This window comes from Akanthomyces muscarius, chromosome 5 (genome assembly GCF_028009165.1).
Source record: "Akanthomyces muscarius strain Ve6 chromosome 5, whole genome shotgun sequence".
NCBI classification, from domain to species: Eukaryota; Fungi; Ascomycota; class Sordariomycetes; order Hypocreales; family Cordycipitaceae; genus Akanthomyces; species Akanthomyces muscarius.
In genome coordinates this window covers 2,138,330-2,157,429 of record NC_079245.1, presented here as the reverse complement: position 1 = coordinate 2,157,429, position 19,100 = coordinate 2,138,330, and the positions used below count along the sequence as shown (strand labels likewise).

At 54.6% G+C, this 19,100-nt stretch overlaps 6 protein-coding genes across 6 annotated transcripts; 1 reads left to right on the top strand and 5 right to left on the bottom strand.

Moving 5' to 3' along the window:
• Nucleotides 1-2,778: 2,778 nt before the first annotated feature.
• On the bottom strand, nucleotides 2,779-4,059 carry LMH87_010000 (uncharacterized protein; the record flags this gene model as incomplete). The annotated part of the gene is made up of 2 exons (XM_056197089.1): nucleotides 2,779-3,604; nucleotides 3,662-4,059. The coding sequence occupies 2 exons, from the start codon at nucleotides 4,057-4,059 to the stop codon at nucleotides 2,779-2,781; spliced, it is 1,224 nt and encodes a 407-aa protein (XP_056054174.1).
• A 133-nt stretch (nucleotides 4,060-4,192) lies between these two features.
• LMH87_009999 (uncharacterized protein) lies at nucleotides 4,193-4,501 on the bottom strand (the record flags this gene model as incomplete). Its single annotated transcript, XM_056197090.1, has 2 exons — nucleotides 4,193-4,332; nucleotides 4,387-4,501. The coding sequence occupies 2 exons, from the start codon at nucleotides 4,499-4,501 to the stop codon at nucleotides 4,193-4,195; spliced, it is 255 nt and encodes an 84-aa protein (XP_056054173.1).
• Nucleotides 4,502-6,102: 1,601 nt separating this feature from the next.
• Nucleotides 6,103-7,797, top strand: LMH87_009998 (uncharacterized protein; the record flags this gene model as incomplete). The annotated part of the gene is made up of 6 exons (XM_056197088.1): nucleotides 6,103-6,187; nucleotides 6,379-6,903; nucleotides 6,957-7,038; nucleotides 7,090-7,209; nucleotides 7,264-7,509; nucleotides 7,590-7,797. The coding sequence occupies 6 exons, from the start codon at nucleotides 6,103-6,105 to the stop codon at nucleotides 7,795-7,797; spliced, it is 1,266 nt and encodes a 421-aa protein (XP_056054172.1).
• A 394-nt stretch (nucleotides 7,798-8,191) lies between these two features.
• LMH87_009997 (uncharacterized protein) lies at nucleotides 8,192-10,441 on the bottom strand (the record flags this gene model as incomplete). Its single annotated transcript, XM_056197087.1, has 1 exon — nucleotides 8,192-10,441. One exon carries the CDS (start codon nucleotides 10,439-10,441, stop codon nucleotides 8,192-8,194), a length of 2,250 nt encoding a protein of 749 aa, XP_056054171.1.
• Nucleotides 10,442-11,301: 860 nt separating this feature from the next.
• Nucleotides 11,302-13,832, bottom strand: LMH87_009996 (uncharacterized protein; the record flags this gene model as incomplete). The annotated part of the gene is made up of 2 exons (XM_056197086.1): nucleotides 11,302-13,617; nucleotides 13,701-13,832. The coding sequence occupies 2 exons, from the start codon at nucleotides 13,830-13,832 to the stop codon at nucleotides 11,302-11,304; spliced, it is 2,448 nt and encodes an 815-aa protein (XP_056054170.1).
• Nucleotides 13,833-14,415: 583 nt separating this feature from the next.
• On the bottom strand, nucleotides 14,416-17,472 carry LMH87_009995 (uncharacterized protein; the record flags this gene model as incomplete). Its single annotated transcript, XM_056197085.1, has 2 exons — nucleotides 14,416-17,048; nucleotides 17,103-17,472. 2 exons carry the CDS (start codon nucleotides 17,470-17,472, stop codon nucleotides 14,416-14,418), a joined length of 3,003 nt encoding a protein of 1,000 aa, XP_056054169.1.
• Nucleotides 17,473-19,100: the final 1,628 nt, after the last annotated feature.

Here is a 19,100-nt window from a genome sequence, read left to right as displayed (position 1 = left end):
AAACAAGGGCGAGGCGAATCGCGAGAAAAATCTGGGCCCTGAGCACTTTCAGCATGCAGGGCACGGTCATGGAAATTATGTTTAGTTTGACTTTGCTCTGGTCTGCCGGCGGGTTATAAGTGACAGGTCGGCCAGGGTGGTGCGGGCAGAAAGGTCTTGTGTGGTGGGCAAGGCAAGGGTAAAAAAGCGGCCGGGAAAAGGCGAGAGCGGCACGAATGCTGATCCCCCATCCTGCTCCTCCTTCGCTACTGAGACAGGAAGCAACCACATTCCTGCTTGCTTTTTCATGCCCAGCCCGTGGCTTGTGTGGCTGCGATCTTTCAACCAACCACACGCAGAACTACGTCGAGTCTGTCTCTGAGAAACGTTCCATCGCGACTCAGTCTGATATGAGCGAAGCGAAAGACTTCTGTCTCTTCGAGCAAAAGCCGTTGCTCCCGCACTGCTGCATGGCGGACCCTCTTGCTAAGCGTGATGAGAGCTCCAGCCTGTGCGATACCAGCAGCAAGTCATTGGCACTGCTGCTCTAACTGAAAGTAGGCTCCCGAAAAATATAGGTAATTGAGCAGGCGGAAATCTTCACTGTGACAGGGCCAAAAGGGCCGGCGTTGGCCGGCACTTGTTATTCGATCTGTTTGTGCTGGGCAATGACGGAAAACTTGCTGGGTAGCTGATCCAAGACATCTGGGATGCAGGTGACGGGCGCGCGCAGTGGCGCGTTCTCTCCCCCAGTCAGTCTTGTTGTCACAATCACATAAACTGGTGCAGGGGCAGCGCGCAGCTGCACTTTATCCTTTGCCTTACTCTGATCAGGAACAACAACTCCATGAATAATGACAGCTTTCTGTTAGCTGTCGTATTTCTTCACGCAACGGTTGCCCGCGCCAAGAGGTGGCAATAGTTCAAAAGGAATTATCCGGCGCAGGAGAACGGGCGACAAAAAGAAACGTTTGCGAGACCAGCGCGCCGTTGGGCCAAAGACGGGCTAGCTGCAAGTCCAGCACCAGCGAACTAGATGACTAGTAAAGGCTGTTCTGTCTCTGGCCGCGCCTGCGTGGTACATCGTGCCCTGGCAGCACTGGTGCAGTGGTCATGACACAATCGTAAAGTCCAGAGTCGGCCGAGACATGGTCTTGGGTTTAGCTTGACGCTCCTTGGCTTCCTCTCCCCCGGCTTGAAGCGAAATACTGGTAAAAGAGCGTTCGAGCGACGGCAGGAAAAAGAGTGGCGATCAGGATCAGGGGGACCACCTTGCCAGAAGCAAGGGGCGCCGGGCGGTGGCTGGCGATCGGCAGGCTGCTGAATGAAGAGTGAAAAAGAAAGAAGATTATATTCAAGAGCGGCACGCGAGGGCCGAGCAGGCGACGGTTTTCTTTTTAATCTGCGCTTGGTTTTCCTTTTCTTCTTGTCCCTTTCCACCCATTGCGCTGTCAATATGGTGGCCAATTTTTTTTCCTCTTCGTAACGTAACAGTGGGCAAAAGAAGACTTTGTGGTCGTGTAAGTGCCGAATCGAGCAACAGAGCGAGGTCAGCCGGGGGCGGCTTTGTCTCGAGTGACACGACGCTGATCAAGTTGCGCGAGATAATCACTGATGGTAAATGGACGAGTTGACGAGTCAGTTGTGGCTGGCCTTGTTCATCAAAACTACCCAGGTACTCGGGTTCCCATCGCAAGTGTCCGGGGGGACGCCGCTGCGATCGGACAAGATGAAAGAAAAAAAGGCCCGAAATTGCCAATGTGCTCAATGTGCTGCGCCATGTGATCAAGCCTCCACTACTTAAGAGAAGGCGCCTTCTTTAAGCACTGCCTAGCCCTCTGAAAATATTTCCGGGCCTCATTTCCCATTCACAAGCTTTTAGTTGGGGGGGGGGGGGGGGGGCAGACGTGTATCCTGGACAATTGCTTTTGCAAGGTCCCAACTGGACAGTGGCAAGCCAAGTGCGGCCTGTCGCACGGACGTGGCATCCCCGCCACACGAAGAAGAAAAACTAATCATCCAGCTGGGGTAATTAATCCGTAACCTGGCAAAAGCAAAGCGGGATGAATTCCGCAAAGTCTTAGGTAACCAGCGACAATCAACCAGTATCAGTACACCTGCGTTGCCCCGAAAACCCGCTCGCATAATGCCGGCAGAAGATCCTCATAAAGGCGCAGATGCGCGATTGCATCCCGTCCGTTTGATAAACTCTGATGAGAATCGATCCCACTCCAATAGCTTGCCGTCTAGTGCCCACGGCACGGCACCGGTCGCCCGTCACGGCTGCTCGTAGGGCCGCTAAACTCTCTCCTCTGCGGAGCAATCCCATTTTCGCAGCGATGGAGCTACTACTGGCGACACGACACAGGCAAGTCGCCTAGGACGTGCCAATCTGCTGCCGGTCGGAGAACGCACCACCGTGGCCGCACCTGAAATGAGGCCAGAGACAGGCCAAAAGGCAGCTAAAGCCGGCGGGAGCCTTCCTAGCTTGTCCCTGCAGCCGATACTGCGCTCTGTCAACGCTAATAACACATACAGCGCCCAATGTGATGTCTTGGAGCTATGATCAGCAGTTTAGCGTCCCAGACAGTGGGAAGCACGTCAGTTAATCTCGCAAAGATGCCGTGTATGTGCAAGGGACAGAGGGGCCTAATCAAATCAGAGACATCTTGTCGTGATTCCCATGTAGTCCTATCTGGACGAGTGACCGCAGCTGTTACATTGTCTTTGATTGTTTGGTGTGAGTGAGTTTTCTGTATTCTGATCTAATGTCACACATCTACTGCGAGCCTGTGCATGCTAGGTTGTTCGGAATAGTCCCTTGGCACGACGTAGCAATTCCGTCCACAGGGCGTCACGGTCTTCTCTTGTCCTGGTGACTGCGTCTTTGTTCTCCTCCGCTCTCCGGAGCAGGTACTTCATGCACTCTCCTGTAGAGCCCCAGGCCATGTACTTGTACACGGCAAGATACGCGTCGTCCGGAGTCGCCGGTTCCTGGGGCGATCTGTGGGAATTCATCTCGACCAGTTCGCAGCTAATCTCATCCGCCATGCCTTGTAGCTGCGCAAATAACAGTTCCGATCGAGCCCGACCGGCGGCATAGATGGAGTAAGCCTTTCTGACAGAGGTCGCGTTGTGTGTCGCAAACATGATGCTCACGTCCGGGTATTCCCCAGAACCCGCGAGCATCGGGTTCCATTCTCGAGTCAAGACGCTGGCCGCGGTATCATCGTAGCAAGCGTCCGTGTCTGCCTTGCTGTCGTGTAAACGCTCAGGTGGGTCGGAGTGAAGATACGCGCCTCGAACAAGCTTCACCCCAAGCGTGAAACTCTCGTCTCGAGCTTGCTTGAGATGGCCGGCGAGCACCTCGGTCATGTTTTTTTTGTAGGCCTGATATGTGCCAAAGATTATTGCCTTTCCAGGTACAACGTTGTGTCTCTTGGCGAGCTCAAGTGTCCATTTATCGATGGTATCTTGTAGCTCGTCCTGTTCGCCGTCAATCAAGACGCGAACACCGCGATCGTGCGCAAGTTGGCACACTCGATCGATTGATTCGGCCAGAAAGGGGTCAGGCAAAAGTCCCTGTCGGAGTTGGTCTTTGGCAAGACTGCCAGCTCCGGTAAATCTACGTCCCATTAGCACATTGGCAGGAATGCTGAGAGACATTGCAGCAGGTACCTACTTGAGGGCAACAAAGTCACCGGGTGTGGACAGTTGAACAGTCTCCAACGAATTCTCTGACCACGTGGATATATCTCGTTCGGCTTTTTCCTTGGGGTCTAGCGACATTTCTGGATCTTCGGCATCTTCGTTTGGTGCCTCTTTGGCATATGCGAGGATTGCTCCGGTGAAGCCGATTTTCTTGACGCCGGCAAGAGTTTCCGCCACTTCCTCGGCGTTCTCGCCTGCACAGAATTGCTTGTAAAGAACGTTGTTCAGGACGTATTTCAAGAAAAGATTGTGGTCTGGATTCAGGATTTTCGTCTTGCTGTGCGCTAAGAATCGTAACAGGACAAGAGATATGGCGAGCAATTTGGGTGAGGAAGACACGGTGCTTGTCGCGAGAGAACGGAGAATCATCGTCAAGGGTAGAAGTGATAGTGGCTGGTATTTAGGATCGCGCGGGTATTGTTTGGAAGCATCGTGGGTGATATTGTCGCTTGTTTCGAGCGATGGTGAAGCCTTGTTGCCTCTTGTTGAATGGCTAAAGGCACTAGCTCTGCTGCAGTAGCATGGCGATAATTGTCGAGCGGCCACGACCTGCAGACGGGGACCGCAGCGCATCGCCGTCATATATTGTGCATTTTGGCATATTCGGCCTCGATTCAGGGCTATGATATGTCGCATCTTCACCTGTGTGTTTCTGAGTGTTGCAAGTTCTGCGTTCTCGCGGGAGGGTCGGCCTACTATAGGCGGTTGTTGTGGTTAGATCAGCAGTCCCAGCGACAAGGCTGCACTCTGTTAAGAAAGAAATCTCGCATCCTGGAACATTGCGCGTCAGAATATATTCATGTGTCATCATGTTGTTGGTCATCGACGCCCGCATGACAGGTATTCAAGGTGCACAGATCCACAATGTGGCGGCAATGACAGAGCCGTGACGCCATCGTTGGCCAGCTGCGGCTTGCCTGCCGTTACACGCGGTCAAGCCAAGGTACGATGCGCTTGCTATCACAGCAACTGATAATTGATTTTGTCGAGACATTGTGCTATACCGAAGCCATAAACAGTCCGACGAATGGGCCTTTGTGCGAGGTACAAGCCGCAGCGTCGATACGGAGGGTAATTCCTGTAGGGTAGGGGTACCAAACAGGCATCCAGTTTGATGAGAGGCCGAGAAGAGCCAAACAGGACAGGCGAACTATTGTGCGCACAAGGGGGGTACAGCAATTTATCCAGTAAATACGGCGGTCGAGGTTTCGGCGATGCATGCTGAGGGGTACACACTGTGTTGTGGTGGTGCTGCAAAGGCGAGAGGATACCGCAGGGAGACAAACAGCACGGGCTGCCAGCTCACAGTGCCAGCTCCAGCTCCAGCGACAGCTCCAGCGGAACAAATACTTATCGTACCCAGGCTCCTACATCGAATATCACGAATAGTAGAAGGCGGAAATTTGATGATGACCACTTCAACATGGCCCTGTCATGACGCAGAATTACCTGCCGTGACAGACACGATTTTCCGCGACTTGACGCACTTGCAAAAGCCTACCTACCCTGTAACGATACGAAGGCTTGTTTTCGGCCAAGTTGCAAGCACGCTATTGTAAGACAACACTGTCTACGAATGCTGCCCAAGAATTATCAAGCCCAATTGTATGGCAAAACCTTCGTGCATTAGCACACGAAGAGCGCATGGTACAAGCAAACATTCCATAGAGTGACGCTCCAGAGTCAGGTCTGAGAAGCCGATCCCCGCCGTCCTTGAGGCATTGGCAGGATGCTGTGGCGGGGGCTAATCGAGACAGTGAGCTACCCTTATTTTAGTGCAGCTAAAGCGCACTAGTTTGTTAATCTGTAAACCTAACGCTAATCTCGCTCATCGCAGGAATTCAACATCTTTTCTGAATTTAAGAGACCGTAAATCGAGGCCACCACACATCCGCCCACTTCTCCCCGCACCGCGGTGCGGGCCGCCGCCTGTCATCCCATGTCGCCCGTCTGAGCCGAGTGTAGTAACAGTCAAAGGCCCAAACCCACAGCGACAGGTCTTTTCCCTACTAAGAAGCCCGGCTTCTAGAAGCTCGGATCTCTACTGCACCAGCATCACCTCTGCCACAGGCCAGCTATCCCGACCATCCCAAGGCTGCCTTCCGCCAATCTAGATATTTCGCCCGGCAGTGAAAAGTGCATCTGTTGGTGCTGCACCGCCAGCAGTGTGCCTTGAGAGTTGACCCGGTCCCGCGGAACCTACAACTAGTTACAAACGCAGCGGATTTTGGGCGCTCGTCAAATCAAGACATTCCCGGTCGTCCATGGAAAAGCAAAAGAAGACCAGCCTTGTTACAGTGCCGTGCCCCACTCGGCACCTTATATGCCGACTTCCAACTCGACCAATCCACCGACTTTTGATTGCCTCTAGCAAATCCCTCGTCCTTGACCATCAATAGACTTTTACCCGCCATGGGTAAGCCTGGTGACTCTGCGAAGCCCTCAGAGGACGCTCGCGACACTGCGACGGCGCGGCCGGCCGCGCCAGCTCACCCTGGTACGTCTCACCCCGTAGCACGAACGCTACTATGTGCTTTCTATTGTCCATCGCATGGGGCAAAAGCTTGGATCAAATTTTGTCGAGGCTGTTTTAGAAATGCTACGATATTTAGCTGTATTACGAACGCAAATTTTTTCATTTCTGTCCATGCCAGCCTGCCGTTCTCCAATACTGACCGCTCGATCCAGACCGCATCAAGGCATCCTCCAAAGACGCACCCGGCCTGGCAAACACGGGAGAAGAGAACCCGAAGAAAACAGGGCAGGAGAAACGCCCTGGAAGTGCGCAGAGAAACTCTCGCGCCGACGTCTTGTCAGCTGCGCAACCTGATCCCCTTGCAGTTCCTCCGGACGATGGAGCCAAAGGCGGCTTGCTTTTCGGTGACACTAATATCGAACCCGGCGGGAGCGACGAAGACGGCGAGTTCTCCGCGACTGATTTCGACACCGATTCGATGATAGATGACCGTTCCGACTCCACGTCCCTGCACTCTAGCATTCTGGAACATAGCTACGTCAATGGGCGGCGATATCACCGCTACCGTCACGGCCGCTATCCTATACCCAATGATGAAGCCGAGCAGAATCGCGAGGATATGCTCCATACCATGATGATGGAATCTACCGATGGCCGATTGTTCTATGCCCCCCTCGGATTGAACCCGCAAAAAGTTATTGACCTCGGAACCGGCACTGGCCTATGGGCGATAGAGTGTATGCAAAGACAGTGCGCAGTAGGTGCGACCATTGGCTGACATGTCGCACAGTTGGAGACAGATACCCCGGTGCGGAAATTACGGGCTTAGATCTGAGTCCCATTCAGCCAGCCTGGGTTCCGCCCAATGTCAAGTAGGCCAAGATACCTCTGCCCACGGCACGGGCTTGATACTGACGCGACAGATTCCTGGTGGACGATGTCGAGGCGGAGTGGCTGAACGGAGACGACTTTGACCTGGTGCACCTGAGAAACATGATTCCCATACTAAAATCCCCCGTCAATCTACTGAAACAAGCATACGAGTGAGCCAGGGAAACTTCTTACCCGCCCTAATTTACCTTTTAACCTGAGAATAGACACATCAGACCAGGCGGATGGGTTGAGTTGCAAGATGTCGATGGCGCGGTCCACACAGACGACAACAGCGTGCCCAAGGACTGGCCGCTGAAGAGGCTGACCGATCTGCTCGTCGAAGCCTTTGCGCAGTTTGGCACCAATGCCCACGCGGCCGAGTCTGGGCGCGAGTACCTGGAAGAAGCCGGCTTCGTCAATATACAGCACAACTATATAAAACTACCCTACGGCACATGGCCAAAAGACAAGTATGTTTCGATGGCCATCTCGTCTCCCTTTTCTTCCTTTTCCACAAAAAAAAAACGACACAATGCTGACCTCGCGACAGATTGATGCGTCTGGTGGGCATGTACTATCGCACCGCCTGCGAGGACTTCCTCCCGGCCGTCGGCGCGATGCACTTTCCCAGGATGGGCTGGGAGAGGGCCGAGATGGAGGTCTTTTTCGCGCAGGTCCGCGCGTCGATGCGCGACCCAAGGGTGCACGCCTACGGCAAGATGCACTTTTGGAGCGGCCAGAAGCCCCTCCACGGATAGCAACCTAGACAGAGGCGCACACACGCGCATACTGCATACACATGTCCGAATATCAAATAGCAGACACGTCATAGTTGGCAACAGCGTTGATCGAATTGACCGGGGGAATAGGAATGACCCCGTTACTGATTTTTTTCCTTATAGCGCTGGCATTGCTTCGGGATTTGGCCTGTTTTCTGATACCGCGCATTTGAGCCATCTTTTTTTTTCTACATGATACCTTGAATGCAAATACCACAATGCTTGAACACATCACCATCACTTTCCTCATTTTCAAATGTTAAAAAAAAAAAAAAAAAAAAAAACCATGTTGCTTAATCCTAAAATGCACGCCCGATATATACACGAACTTTTATCTGTTCTGTCCTCGCATCCATCCTCCCTTGATGTTCCCTTACCGCTTCGACTTGGCCTTTTTGCTCTTCCTCGTCTCCTCCCCGCCGCCGCCGCCGCCGCCCTGCACCGCCCAGTCCGCCGCGCGCCTCTTGCGGCGGCCCTCCTCCAGGACCTTGTTCATGCCCTCGGAGCCCGTGAACTTGGGGTTCGTCGGGTCGATGGCGTACTCGTGGCTGTCAAAGACGGCCCTGAAGCGGGGATCCGCGACGTCCATCTCGAAGCCCCTTTGCAGCGCCGCGCCGCCGCTCTTGGCGCCCTCTGCAGCAGCAGCAGCAGCAGCAGCCGCCTCGGCCTTTTTCTTGCTCTTGCCCTTGGCCTTGGTCTTTTTGCGCTGCTGCTTCTCGGCGCGCAGAATCTCCTTCATGTCAAAGTGGTCCAGGTGGGCCGCGGCGCCAGCGTCGTCGTCCTGCGCCATGACCTTGCCGAGGTGCGCGCGCTCCTGCGCGTCAGCCTCCTCGGCGGCCAGGCGGGCCTCGCGCTTCTTGAGGCGCTCGGCCTTGCGGATGGACGACTTGGAGGCCTGCTCGGTCGTTTCCGACGTGAAGAAGGGGTCGTCGAAGCCGAGATCCTCCTTGTCGTCGTTGCCGCCGAAAGTCATGGTTGCGCCGCCCTCTTCCTCGTCGCTGCTAGCAGCAGCAGCAGCAGCGTCGTCGTCTTCTGCGGTCTCGCCGTTGGCGGCGGCGCGACGGGCGCGGGCCGCCTCACGCTTGCGCTCTTTGCGCTCGCGCTCCTTGCGCTTGTACTTTTCAATCGTCGTCTCCTCCTCGTCCTCGGCGGGCTTCTTGGCCACAGATTCGGAAAGGGCGGGCGTGAATGTGATTTGCATCTCGCCAACAGGACCGCCCTTGGCGGCCTTGGGCGCAGGCTCCGCGCCGAGACCGAGCGCCGCGCGCATCTTTTGGCGTGCTTGCTCTTTTTTGGAAAGCTTGGGCTTATCCTCACCGGCCTCGTCATCTCCTTCACTGTCTTCGCTGCCGTCATCGTCGCCGCCAAAGGTGGCTACTTGGTTGCCGTCTTCATCGTCAGAGCCTTCCGTCTCACTGGCGAGGTAGGCGCGGAGGTCATTCTCCTCGAGATCCGCCCGACTACCGGTAAAAGCGCGCTTGATTGAATCTTTCCGTGATGCCTCTTCAGGGTGCAGATCCCACGTGAGCTTGACCTTGGAGCTCTGCAGGGCCGAGGTCACAAATTCCACAGGCTTGTACGAGTCGGAAAGTTTCGTGCACTCATCGCGAGGCTCGTCGTCGAATTCGACGTCGTCCGGCACGAAGCGCAGGTCGAGAAAGTTGGAGGAAGACTGGTATTCGGTTCCGTCAGTGGCTTCGTAGATCTGCTGAGCAGTCTTTTCGTCTGAGCACTCCATGACGGCATAGTAATATCGTAGTCGGTCTAGCTGATACTTTCGCAGGGCATCGCTGTCGAAATCTTGGTCGTCGCCCTCTTGAATGAGCTTCTTCTTGATTCTTTCATCCTCGTCGTCGGAGTCTGCCTCCTCGTCGCTGTCGGAGTTGTCCTTGTTCTCCTTGAAGAGCTCCTTGGGCGGGCCCTCGACCTCTTCTCGCTGCATGCGCTCCTTACCAAACTCACTGGGGTACACAGAAACCTTGGTCACGCGCCCGGAGCTCTCGCCGATGAAGCTGGTGAAGAGCGCAAAGAGGTCCGTGGAGCTGACGTGGTCCCAGTCGAGGTTGACAATGGCTATGCGTTTCGAGACCTCGCCGGCCTCGACCTCGGCCTGCTCGTCCTGGAGCCTCTGCATGTCACCTTCGGTGGCAATCTCTGCACCGCCATCTTCGTCGTCGTCTGAATCTTCGTCTCCAGACGAGGACTCATCCTCTGAAGAGGAAAAACCACCGCCGCGAGCGGGATCGTAGTTGGCGCGCAAGTCGCGCTCATGAACGGCACGAAGCTCTCGCTGGACGACATCGTCATCGTCGACCTCGATCCCGGGCTCGCTGCCTGCCTCTCCCTCATCCTTGTCGTCGCCTTCAGTCTCGTACAGGCGCTGCAAAGCCTTTTTCTTGGTGTCGGATTTGACCTTGCGGCCGTATCGATCGACGCGGGAAGTAGACGTAAAATCTTCATCGTCAAGCATACCCGCAAATCGCTTATCGAGCTTCGTCTTCACATTCTTCTTTGAGGGCAGACGGAATCGCGGGTCCGTCTCGAAGCTGCTGAATCGGGCATCGGCGATGCGCTCGGGAGCCGGGGCTCCCTTTTTTTTGCTGGACTTTTTGTCGGGCTTCATATTTATTGCCTCTGCTAGTGTATGCAGAACACAATTACGCTGAAGGATGTGGTTCGTACGGTCGGCCGCAGGAAATGGTGTCTGCGAAAAGGCTTGTTCCAACTTTTTTGGCGGTCATGATTTTTCTGCCGCCGTGGCGGGGCCTGAAGCACCAGCATGTGGGGCGCAGCTTCACGGCGTCGAGTGTGATATCCAACGGGTTCCATCGATCTCGCGTCCTTGTTCACAAGTCTACGCATTATCAATTTCGTTCAAAAGCCGGACTTAGCTAGGAGTAATACTCTTAGATCTTTTGATTCTAGATTTCTAGATCGTGAATGTTTTAGTCGGCAGGACTGGGAGGTCAAGATTCCGGTCCCGGCGACATGATGCACCGCAGAGAATCGGCCGCACATATTATGGAACTGAGAAGAGGAAAAAAAAAAAGATATAAATAGCAAATCGGAATCAATCTAGATATCATCAGAAAAGCCATTATAATAGAGCAATAGTCTGTGGAGCATATGTCACCACTCGACCTTTCGGTGCCATGGCCAATATTGACGCCGCGTAAGCCAGACGACACCCACGCGGAGCATTGAGGGCCTCTGGGCCAGAAATGCCAAGCAATACAACAAGATGCGGCCTATGATGACAGTCCTTACCTGAATGCACTGCAAAAGTCTTGACAATCGCAATCGGCAAGATTTATGACGTAAAGGCCCGTTTGCAGCTATACCCAGCGTCGCAGTAAATCTTGTCGTCCTCTCTCGCCAATTCGTGTTCTGATTCTACTAGAGTTAGAGGCACAGCTGTATCGCATTGCATACACCAGACATATTTGCGGGTATCCATTACATTTATATAGACAATAACTACATTCATCCGTCCAGAAGGCCAGTGGCCAGCTTCTCCAGATCTTCCAGCGTCTCGGGCTCCTCGTCCACCTCGAACACTTTGCCACCCTTTTTGCTCTTGCTCTTGCTCTTCTTTTTCGGCCTGCCAGCGTCCTCACCGTCGTCCTCGCCGTCCTCGAACCACTTCTTGGTCTTCTTCTTGGGCGGCTCATCCTCCCTGCTGTCGTCCTCGCCCGCAATCGGCAGCGACCGCAGGAACTCGAGCGCTTCGTTGCTGTCCCCGCCGCCGACCAACTGCGGCGCCTCGTCGCCGTCCTCTTCGCCGTCGCCGCCGCTGGCACCGCCCTGGCGCTCCTCGCGCTCCAGCGCCTTGCGCTTTTCCCTCTTCTCCCGCTTCTTCTGCTTGGCCAGAGCCTTGTCGTCGGCATCGGCGGCGCGCACGCGCTCCGTCTCGCCCTCGAGGAACTGCGCGCGCTGGGTGTCGGCGTCGCCGGCTGACTTGAAGTCCTCCTCGCGCTGCAGCTCGTAAATCTCATGCGAGTTGCCATCGTCGTCAAAGACGAGCTTGGAGGAGTTGCCCATGAACTTGAGCATCTTCTTCTTGGACTGCAGCGCCTTTTCGCGGCGCTTGGAATCGATCACGTAAGGCTCCTCACCGCCAAGGCCGTAAATGACCTTGGGACCATTCGGGTTCGCCTTTCTGGACTCAGCGTCCAGGTCGTCGTCATCTAGACGACGCTTAACAGACAGGAATTCGTCATCCGAGTCATCACCGGCAGCCTTGTCGCCATCCACCACCATCTTGCTATAATGAGCAGAGAGAACGTCCTGGTTAGTTCGCTCGAACATCTTGTCATATTTTGTGCGGACTTCGTTCTTCTTTCTCGTCTTCTTGGGTCCATCCAGATCCATATCCGACTCTGAATCGCTGGACATTCCTTGTCTGGAGGCGTTCTTAATCTTCTTGATATCGTCGCCCTTTTGAAATTTGATTTGCGGTGTACCGGGAAGACCCAAGCTGGACGCATAGGCATCCAGGTCCAGCTTCTTGAGATTGAAGACGTCTTTATCTCTTTGTAGATGGACGGACCGTGTATAACTGATAAATGCTTTTTGGCCGAGATATTTGAGATCTGGGTTCTGGAAGCACATATTTTGCAGGTCGTTCTTGACGCTGCGCTTCTTCTTCTCTTTGATGTTGATTTTTTCGATCGGAATCTTTTTTTGCTCCAGCTTCTTGATCATGCCCTCCTCCTCGCAGGTCTCGAGGAACAGCACAGCGCGACCGTTGCTCTCGAATCGGGCGGTACGGCCCACTCTGTGAATGTAGGTGTCGGTATCCTCGGGACAGTCAACCTGAATTACCCAGTCGACAGCCGGGAAGTCAATTCCACGTGCGACGACATCTGTGGCAAAGAGACAGGCTTGCTTGGCCTCTGCGAATCGGTTCGTAATTTCGAGTCGCTGAACCTGCTTCTGTCGGCCGTGAAGGTGGAGTAGCGGGATACCGGGCTGGAGGTGCCGAAAACTTTCGTAAACGAAGCGAACCTGCTTGCCGGAGCTCAAGAAAACCATAATCTTGCTCTTGAGCGACGATTTGATGAATCCATATAATGTGTCGAGCTTCTCGTGTAGGGGGGTGACGATGTAGTGTTGCTGCAGGTTTGTCGGGGTGGCAGAGACGGCTGCCTCGTGTACCGAGACGTATTCGGGGTCCTTGAGGCTCAGACGGGCCAAGTCGGAGACCTTTTTGCTTTGCGTTGCACTGAACATGAGCGTCTGGCGCTCCTTGGGCAGATGCTCGACCAGTGCATCCACCGCCGACTGGAAGCCCATGTCCATGATGCGGTCCGCCTCGTCGAGAACTAGCACCTGCAGGTTGTTGGCGTCGAAGCCGGCCGTCTGGTCGAGGTGCTGCAGCATGCGACCAGGCGTGCAGACGAGAATGTTCATGCGTGTCAGGCGGTCCGCCTCCTCCTTGAGATTCTTGCCGCCAATGATGAGGCCGGCCGAGAAGCTGTGGTAGCGGCCAATCTTGCGGAGCACCTCAAAGATCTGCACCGCCAGCTCGCGCGTCGGCGAGATGACGAGTGCGCCGAGACCGTCGTGTTCGGTCCACTGCGCCCTATGCAGCTTTTCCAGCAGTGGCACTAGGAACGCGAGCGTCTTGCCACTGCCAGTCTTGGCGGCGCCGAGAATGTCTTTGTTCTGCAGCGCCAGCGGGATCGCACGTGCCTGGACGTCGGTGAGGGTCTGGAAGTGGGTGGCCGACAAGCCTTTGGTAGTGGCTCTCGAGAGTGGGAGGTCGGAAAAGTTTTTGATTTCGGTATTCTTGGGGTCCTATAGTCAAGAAAGAAGACTAGTCAGCATGTGCGCCTGGGAGCTGTGAGGCGCAGAAGCGTAGAAAGACGATCGAGACCTACCAGTTCGCGAATGGCCTCCTCCAACGTTGTCAAGTCGTCATGATCTCGCTTCCGCTTCTGGTGGCGGATATCAGTTTTGTTCTGCCTCGGCGGCCGCGATTGCCGCCCGGATGCACGAGGATTGGCGGCCATTGTCGTTCGTCTCGCAAAATGCTGTGGTGGTGAGGCTTGCGTGCAGAATGGGCGGCCCAAAACTTTTTTTGCTGTCGATAAGAGAAAAAAGTTGCTGGCGTTGGAGATCTGCTGAGTCGCTCCACTGTCGCTTTGGTGGGGCGGGCGCGGAACGCTTTCCACGGCGTTGTCAATATCCGTTTTGATTTATTACTTTTATTAATAATGGGATTCATTATTCGAGTCGATTACAGCACCAGAGACTTGGACATGGAATACCGATAAAATTTAATCAAGAGAGAAACACTGAATGCATTCAATACCCGAGTTCCCTGACTCGTCCTGCTCCGCGCTGGCTAAAGCATGCTATTTTCCATCCGGTCCTTAGAACGCCGCTATTGTATATATGTCAAGAATTCACCCTTTGAAAATGCAAGAAAAAAAAACAAAAATACACATACACCGTCCCCTTCGCTCTGTCATCCAATTTCTGACCAGGGAATATCTTCTTCCTGTAAGTCCTGCCCTTTCCCTTCCTTCATCCGGAATGCCCACGAGGAAGTGCCCTCTTCCACATACCTTTCCCCTCCACCATCCCGCATGTTCACCAGGTAGAAATGCCATCTTCCTGGAAGCGGTGCCCATATAGCCGCACACGGTAAAAGCAAGTATGCGTCTTTGCGCCATAGTTGCTCACCGCTCGAACAATGACGTGATCCGTCGCGAGGCCAAGCTTGAGCAGGTCGTCGCTCAGCCTGTGGACCTGCACCCCGTCGTGAAACTGGAGATCATCATATATGAACTGTCCAATCTTCACGAATCGCTCGGGGAGCTTGGCGGGGCTGACGTTCCAGCCGGCATCTTCCTCCTCATTAAGGGGGTAAATGTCCGGGTAGTGCGTCGCCGAAAAGTCCCTTGCCAGATCTCGAAGCTCTGCGTCAATCTCGGCGTAGATCTCGATCTCTTTGGGTCGCGCGCTTGGATCCATCGTGGCACCAGCAACAATGTGCTCAACCACAATATGGTGCGGGATGATGCGATGGCCGAGTATTACGGCCAAGATGGCGCCGTGCGGGTTGCCTCTGTGGTTCACAGAGCGTGCCGCGCACCAGCAATCTCCTTCATCCGTCCATGGTTCGAGGGCCGCTCGCGGGATAGGCTTCTGAACTCCTCTGATGCCCTTCTGCTGCACATACATGGAGCTTGCTGGGGGATCGAATGTCGAGGAGATGTGCTTCTGGTCGATGACTGCGCCAGCACCGACACCAAAGTAGTTAATCTGTTGTCGCAGAATGCCATCCCAATGCGAGTAGATCTGGCCACGGGCCAAGGCTTCGAGATTCATATCCGCTATAGCCTTGTTAACCACGCCGTGGACGAGGCTGGCGATCTGATCCTTGCTCATGCTTTCTGGCGTCTCTTTTCTAGCAAGCTCAGCTGCTTGCCGGACCAAGTTATCGAGCTGTGGCTGCAGTTCCGCTAGTTCCGCGCGGACCTCTGAGCGGTGCGTGGCAAACTCATTCTTGAGATGCCGGAGGAATTCGTCGCGGGAGACAATCGAAGAGTCCTTCTTGTTCTCGTCGATATGCTCCTTGACGATGCGCTGCAGTCTCTTGTCGAAGTCCCTCTGAGACCCGGCGTTCTGGATCTGGTCAAGCGCAGAACCAAGCATCTCTGAAATCTTGGCGTCATTGTTCCTGATCCATGAGTCCCAGAATCCTGCAGCGCCCTCCTTGACTCGCACCTCCATGCTATCCACCGTGGCATTGATTTTCTTGGTGAAGGTCGGATCTTTGGTGATGCGAGAAGCAATAGCTTCCCAATGCGCCTCAGATGCGACTTCGTACCTGTTGCCTTTCTTTTCGAAAGTGAGAAAATCACCATCCCGGTGAATAAGATCCCTCAGAGCGTGCCAAAATTCCTGCGCAACCACGGGCTTGCCATCTTTCAGCTCGATGTGCACCAGTTTGGGCACAACTGCCTCCAGTTTCTTCAGCGAACTGTCATGGAGCCGGCCGGCGCTTTGTATGCGCTCAAATTCGCGCTGGTACTGTTTCAAGTACTCATCTAAGCGGGCCAGGCCATCATTATCCAGGTGTGAAAGATCTGGTAATGAGGGAGAATGGCTCCATGCAGGCCAAGAGAGTGCAGGCCAAGAGAATGCAGGCACAAGCCCATGAGCTTTGTCGGCCACATGTGCCAGATCTGGCCAGTGAATCTCGGGCACTGAAAGAAGGCGATCCATGCTAAAGTCGCCATCAATCTTGCCGAAAATGGCCGCATGCATCACACTGATGACTGTGATGAGCCCAATGACTGCAGCGACGAAATAGAGCACCATTTCGAGCGAGGAAAACAGACCGTCCATGAGCGTTTGCGGGTACAGCATATTGACAAAACCCGCAAAAGAGGAATACGCTGCACTCAACACCCAGCCCAACGCCTGGAAGTAGGTGTAGGGGTTGAGCAGCTGCCACCAGTTGATAGTGTCCGCATGCGAGCTGTCCTCAACATGGGGCACATCGCGGTGGAGGAGCGGCAAGGACGCCGTGGACTTTGTCCAGGCCCGTGGCGAGTCGTCTTCCATCGACTCACCCTCGTCGGAGCGAATCTCTCGTTGCATGGCATCGTCCATTTCGCTGTGGTCGGATGCATAATATGGACGAGTGGAGAATGGGCTAGCTGGTGCCGCAAGACCTTTGGCTTGCGCGAAGAGACTTGGACGAGCCATCGTGTCTTCTTCGACCTCGCCTTTTCCGTGGTCTGAGTTTCCACTTCGCTGCCGCAGTGGTGCGCGTTGGCTGGACTCTGAGAGTCTCGATGAACGCGTCCCGACTTGGACTCTGCTCTGTACCTCGCCAGGCTGCTGAGAGTCAAGGACGGCAGCTTTGAGCTTTGGCTGCTTCGGTCGTCGAGGACTACTGCGCAAACCGGGTGTATCCTGTGTGCTCGGCGAGCTGGGCTGCTCGTTTTCGGCACTTGAGGATTGCTGGAGCCTTCTGGGTGTTTGAGAAGGCTCTTCGGAAGTAGCGGGGAGCTGCTGTTCCGCTGTCCGAATATGCGACAGTGCGCTGCGTCCCTGACGGGTTTCGGTGGTTGGCGCATTACCTGGTGTCGATGCTATCGTAGCATCACCATAGTAGTCGCTTTCCACTCCGAAACTGCGAGCATCATCTGAGTCGCTGTCGTCTTCCTGGTCCGCCAGGGACGCAAATCCGACCTGTCTTGACGGCGGATCTACTGTGGTCAGCGACTTTTCAAGGCTACAACGGGAAATAAAATGGGATTTACCTCGACGTGGCGTGAATGAAGGTGGAGGCATTGCGAGAAGGTCAGCTGCTTGCCCTCTTGCCTCCTTGCCGGCGTTGTCTTGCCGTTGAGCTTCCTCAAGGAATATGTCAGAGCCTGCCTGTCGGCGCTCCCGCTCCAATCGTTGCTGCTCGCGTCTTTCAAGAGCGCCCTCAACTGCACCGCTGATGTCGATGATATCGTCCCGCGGGACAGGTCTGCTGGGCGACGGTTCCTCAGCAGCTCCGTATGTGTACTGCCTACGCGCGCTGGGCGTGCCGTACAGCGCAGGTAGGCTGGGCCGCCGAAACTGCTTGTTGCTGTCTTCAGGAGCTCCGGCACGACGACGATAAGGAGTTGCTCTTGGTGGCATTTTAAAGCGCGACGACGTTGGAACCAAGTACGCGGGTGTGAGATGTGACAGAAGGCGAGGACGTGATGAGTCGCGGGACTTTGGCGCCTTAAGTGAGCGAGTGAGCGCAAAGTCAATGTACGACTAGTTAGACGCCCAAGCCACCGCGGCCGAAGCTGTCGCGAGATGTGCACAGGTGCACCGTGTTGGCGGGTAGTGCCCCTTGGTCTTTGCGCTTTGTCGAGAGTTGAATCGAGTCTTTGACCTCGTGGCAGGGAGATTGCCGACAACAAAGACTATCTTTGTGAGCTGGAGCTACCTAGGTGGACAAAGGCGGACCCGGCGGGCGGGTGGCTAGTGCGAGGCTGTCTTTGTGATCCAGTGCAAGGACAACGGATATATTTCCGCGCGAGTAAACGATGTGGCACTTTTGTCAAAGATATTTGAAATTGCCTCGATACCAAGCAGAAAAGGAATTGCAGAAATAGAAGTTGTCGGTCCAGTCTGCAAGGTACGGACAGGACATTGAATTTATATGCTTGTGTTTTGGTCGCCAGTGCCAGTGAGGAAGCGCGACTTGGTTGGTGGCGTGTCGAGGCCGAGGATTATGCGGCGCTGCTCGGCTCGTGGCTGAGGTGGCTGGCGGTGCACAAGTACAGCATCACTGTGCACAAGCACAGCAGGTCGTGCACAAGTACAACACAAACATGAATGAGCGCGTAATGATACGTGGCTGGGAGAAGCATTACTCGATGGCATTGGCCGGTTGTTCTGTGCAACTTGCTCTGCTTTTCCTTTTGTTTGTAATTATTTCCAATGTTATGGCGCACAATGCGTGCACTCGTTGCTACGCGGTGTGGCTGCGTGGTGGCACCGGCGACACGCTACTAACGACTGTTACGCACGCTGTGGCCAGGTACCATGGCGGCGAGCCAGGACGATGAAAGAAATTAGCTATGCAGTTGTTGAAACAGTGTTCCGCACATGTGGTTGCTCAAAGCGCTTCTGGCCCCCTAGAAAGTACGATCAACCATTTCTCGTCGATTCCAAGGGCGTCGACGCCGATCCCATCGAGGCGGTCAGGCGGTCAATGGTGTACATGATGGCCAAACAGACGCACAGTAGTGGTGCAGATAAAACGGTACTGAGTTGCGACAAGAGCTCCAATCGGATCCAAGCATGGGAGCTTACAAAAGCAAACTGGCTCGTATTCTGCTCTCGCCGCGTACACATGAAAACTCGATTTCTCGCCATTGATCTGTCATGCACCGGGTGAGGGCATCGCGGGGAGAATCCCTCGTTCTAAGCGACAGTAGCAAGCTACCTAGGTACCAGTAGGTAGCTAATTATTCCACTGAATTTATAGGCACTTGGGCGCGCGCCGCCAGCATAGCTGGCTCTGATTAGTGCGGCAAACAAACTGCCAGCCACCAGCAACGACGATTGACCCCCCGTGGGCACTAATTTTAGCCTCAATGGCCTGAATACCTATTACGACGCTTCTGCAGGTCTCATTTCACGCAGTTGCGGAGAGAAACAAAAGTGCAGCCCTCGCAGATGTGTTAGTTAGCGGGCCGCTTTAGAGGGGCAGCCCGCTATCCATGTCCGACAAGGGGCTGCTGAAGCCACTTGGACCACTGAAGCCACGC